The sequence below is a fragment of the Varroa jacobsoni genome, unplaced genomic scaffold (assembly GCF_002532875.2).
Source record: "Varroa jacobsoni isolate VJ856 unplaced genomic scaffold, vjacob_1.0 scaffold_462, whole genome shotgun sequence".
Taxonomy (NCBI): domain Eukaryota; kingdom Metazoa; phylum Arthropoda; class Arachnida; order Mesostigmata; family Varroidae; genus Varroa; species Varroa jacobsoni.
This window is the reverse complement of record NW_019213364.1, coordinates 333,822-338,371: the sequence shown is the minus strand read 5'-3', so window position 1 is coordinate 338,371 and position 4,550 is coordinate 333,822. Positions and strand designations below refer to the sequence as shown.

At 41.8% G+C, this 4,550-nt stretch overlaps 1 protein-coding gene across 1 annotated transcript in view; it reads right to left on the bottom strand.

Moving 5' to 3' along the window:
• Positions 1-225: 225 nt before the first annotated feature.
• Positions 226-4,550, bottom strand: part of LOC111260642 (uncharacterized) — a 7,552-nt gene continuing 3,227 nt past the window's right edge. The window contains exons 2-4 of the mRNA XM_022833560.2: positions 3,274-3,635; positions 2,896-3,071; positions 226-1,858 (exon numbers count right to left, since the gene is read on the bottom strand). Coding sequence (XP_022689295.2) covers positions 1,662-1,858; positions 2,896-3,071; positions 3,274-3,635 — 735 coding nt within the window. The 3' untranslated portion in view covers positions 226-1,661. The remainder of the gene's footprint in view (positions 1,859-2,895; positions 3,072-3,273; positions 3,636-4,550) is intronic.

Below are 4,550 nucleotides of genomic sequence, written 5' to 3'. Positions count from 1 at the left end.
TCTCTTTCCCTTTTTACTTCGGCCTATCCTAGACTCTGTACAGGACAATATATGCTGCAATGAAGGCTTTTTCCGAGGTTGTCCTGAAAAGGCGAAAAGTGCCGCTGACACGAACGCCGCCGTTGTCAAAACGGGACGAGAACAGAGTGGCCTTCTCGGTCAGAAACAGCCCAACGGACTGATGCTGTTTGTTAAGCAATTGCGGAAAAAAAACACACACACATATGACCCATATTGAGTTGAGCGTCAACTTTATTCAAACAAAGAAATCTGACCGACTACGTCTTTCCGCTGCCCACTCACCTACACGTAGCGTCTGTTGGTCATTCGCTATTCAGCCACTGTAGAGAAAGTGCAGCAAGGGTGGATTCGATCGGATCAGACATTCAGCAATGTTTCTTTTCGGTCTTTGTCTTTTTCGCCCATATTCGTTCTCTCTTTCCTTATCTTCGTCAATAGATACATAGCTAATGGATTGCTTGGTAAGTGGCGATGTATAGATAGCAATGATCATTATTCACTTATCATAGTTATCATTCTCATCAATGAATATATATATATATATATACCTATCTATGGCGTTCATAACTGACACACGATGCAAATATCTCGATTTCATTATCGGTTATGTTATAATCTCAACGCCATAGTAAGGAGTACGAAACGAGGCTTGGTCGTAGAAAGGTTTCGTTCTGCATGACTCTATGGTTGTGTATATTACGAGAGTGGGCCGTTTGCGTCCGCTATCCATTTCGTCCTATCGTAGTGAAACGAAAACGTCTCGGTGGGTTCGGTGAGAGGATTGACGCTGGTAACGAAATGGGTTGATTTTCTGAAATGGGCCACCACTGTGACCTGTTTTTTATTGCACAATTGAATTTATTACACATCGAGAGGGGCGACAATACTTCTCGCATTTTGTTTGTAAATGTATGTGGAGAGATTATTTTAGACGAATATCAATCCCCGCCTGTATTATGCACAGCCTTGTATATTTCAATAGCTTTTAATTATACTAGTCATTATTCCTGTTTGTGATATTATTAGCATCATTCGATATTATTCCTAGCGTTTTCTATACGGCGTTTTTATTATTACCACTACTTGTGAAAAAAAAAAAAAAAAAAAAAAAAAAAAAGCCTCAGCTATAGCTCGCTAATTGTTCTGTCGTAGGGACATTGCGCGTTTATACGAAACTATATGGCACCTCGCCATCAATCCAGCCTATTTACTATTTACTAGACTAGGTCAATCAATTACATTGTTTGTCTCTTATTGCTTTAGTACTGTATTAAAGGCGAGTCAACTGCAACATCTAACAGGTTATACGGTGAGACGACCCGCTCAATTGTACGAATCTCACCCCCTTAAAAGCAATGAAATATCAGCCAAAAAATAACCGAGATTTAAATACGAAATCCGTAGCAATAAGATCGAATTGATATACGCGCATACAAATATGCTCTCTTCTATATTTATCTAGATTTTCGGCGCCCGTACAGGATTTTTCTCGTTCTCCTTGTGTAGTTAATGGAAGACATTCGTTTGGGCTGGTTGGAGTTTGACCACGGTCAGCCGCAAGACGGTGCTGCTATAGTTTTTGCTGTAAGTTGCTTGCAACTTTTTCAGTGTGCTCCGACTATGGATGAGACGTGAAGGTCTCAGTCAGACTCCTGTGAAGCTGTTGTCTCGTCCTGAGCCTGGCTGTGATGATTGTGATGATTATGATTTTTATTATTTGTGGTAATATTGTTGTTTGTCGTTGAAACTGCCGACTCTTTGAGCTTGTTCCGGAGATCGGTTACAGCCAGGGATGACGAGACGTCTTCAGTGTCTTCAGGCGATGGGGATATCGTAGCTGCAAGAAGCGAAAAACTCTGATCACTCTGATTGATTGCGAATGGGTCGTATAATCGATCCCTGACAAGACCACAGCGTATGGCTTAGAGACACTGCACACCACAGTTTGTAGATGCATCCTATGTAATTAGACAAGGTGAAAACCAGAAGTATCAGCTTTAGCTGAAATATCCTATCACAAACGGTTCATATTATTTCGATTGATGTTTTTTTGGATTTTTTTTATTTTAAACTCAATTCCGAATCCTGTTAACCGAACACAAACTACTTTAATCAAACGTCATGGATTTAATTATTAAAGAAAAATTATGTAACTGATAGGTTTGAAGCAACCCGAAGAAAATCGAGGAGGCCTCGCCGAGTGTAGACGCTGCTGCTGTGTCGACGGTAAACAATCTTCTTAGGAAACACATCTTAAATAGTTCTTTCTCTCTTTCTGGCACTGTTTAATTTCTTTGAATTAGATCATATTTTAGATATTTTTCATTAGATAATTATAGGAATTATTTTGTAGGTATGTTATTGTTTGCAGCATTAAGATGAAGACCCGAGTGAAAGACATGCTGCTTTTTTTGGCTAAATTCTTGATCTACGCTTTTAATTATACGACATTATCTATGTAACATGAAAGACCCTCATTTGCAGTTTTACTTATAGTAAAATCGTCTTAAAATCGATGAGATCTTTTATTAATGACACTTTTTCCTTTTTCAGCTGATTCTGCTTCTTCCTCAATAAGGCTTGACAGCATCACACTATATTAATGCAGATATCGCTTAGGGTAGGTCAGCTGCTCAAGCGGGCAATCTGAAGGTACCAAGCACAAATTCGATTTACGATCTTTCTTATATTGCTCTACAGTATTTTTTTTACTCCGAGTTGAAATGTATATACACTCGGTTTCGAACTGTCTCACGCGTCCCGAATACAGTACGTACGTTACCACTAGGATTGAACAGTCACCACAGACGTTTATGCTAGTCATATGCAAACCCGAGGCTTGCTATCCGTTTCCTGCAGTAATTTTCAACTAACCTGGAGTTGTTGGCGTTTTTGTGCCAATTGGCGGAACCTGACAGCAGGGGCAAAGCGGATGCGGATGAGGAAAGCCCTTGAAAAAGGGCGATGATGGCGGGAGGTACATAGGCGGAAACGGAAAACGGGGAGCTCCGATGGAGACGCCGAGATTTTCGACAGCACTTTGCATCCTCCTAGATACAAAACAGAAGCAAGAGGAGCATTTCACGTTAGATAATACAAACATTAATTTGGAAGCTTTCGACAAAGTACTTTTTCAGTGATCTGCTAAGCCCGCTCTTTTGGCGAGCGCGAGCGCGAGCGCGAGCGCCAGTGTAGCGCCAGAAGTGTAGCCTAAACACACATTGTATTCTCTCATTTTCCCTATTTACGTACCCGTCGAACGCTGTAAACAGCGGATGTTGGTGATGTCGAAGAGCCGCGGCAAAAGACGTAAGAGCGTCTTTGAATAATGGGGCTGAAGTCATAGTGTTAATTGAGGGCATTGAACTGATAGGGTTGCTCATGGAGCTTATCGCCATTGACGGGCTGGGAGTGTCAGGTTTAGGGCCGTCTGAAGACGAAGGTCTATCATCGGCCATTTCCGGATCCAGGTCAGAGTCAGGGCTAGCCGGCGACCTCTTGCCCTCGACTGTTGTCGACTGTACTAAATCGGTGCTTAATCGATCTTTTTCCTCACGTTCCTTTCGAAGACGTTCAGCTTTACGCCACTTGGCGCGACGGTTCTGAAACCAAACCTGGAAAAAAAATTATAGCAAGTTTGCTTTCAGTCTTCTAGCTTACTCGTATGCGATACGTAGATAATCATGAGAGAAGTTCAAATGTCCCATGTAAAGTTTAATTGATTACGGAGGAAACGAGCTAAAAGGCCATATTTAGATACATAGCACGCAATACCTTAGTATATACTATTCGGTCTCAAAGTCGTGGCGTATCTGCTCGCAAAGTAACAAGCAAAACCTCTACTATATGGAAATAACAAGTGTTTGGTCTTGACAGCTGTAACTGATGTGAGCTTTAAAAGCAACCAAGTATTAGAGGTCATTTTGGCATTCTATTGTGCCACGGTACTTTGTTGGATCAAATTGTTGTATAATAATGAATGCTTCTGTGCATGCTAACGCATCTCCTTCACGCTAAGACCTTTAAATTCAGCGGTACAAAGATAATGGCTAGATCAAGCCACTTGAGTATCCAACTTTAGCGGCCGAACCTGGAGCAAAGACATAGCGCGTCTATGACCAACGCGAAAACAAAGGAAGACGAGTTTTAATTAATAAATGAGGCCAATCAATGAAAGCACACTGCGAGGATGGAATTACTCAGTACTGATGGAAACTATCTGGCTAGAGTATCCTGATCCTTCTGTCGGTAGACGGAGCTATTCGATCGTGCGGGACGGCAGCTAGTTGTGCAGAAACGCGGTCGGAGCAAATCCCTAGCTACAGTTAATAACAGGGATTTGGCTTTTCTTCAGCGAAGTAATAAATGATTGAGATGATCGCCGGTCTTTATTGAAGGATCCCAACGGTGGTGACGGCAATAATGGCAGCGTGATCTTCATGAGACTCTAAAGCCAATCTCAGCAAAAGCTAAAAGCCGCACCACTACCTGACCTACCTAACTACGCTATCCTTTTTGCTCCCGTCGTC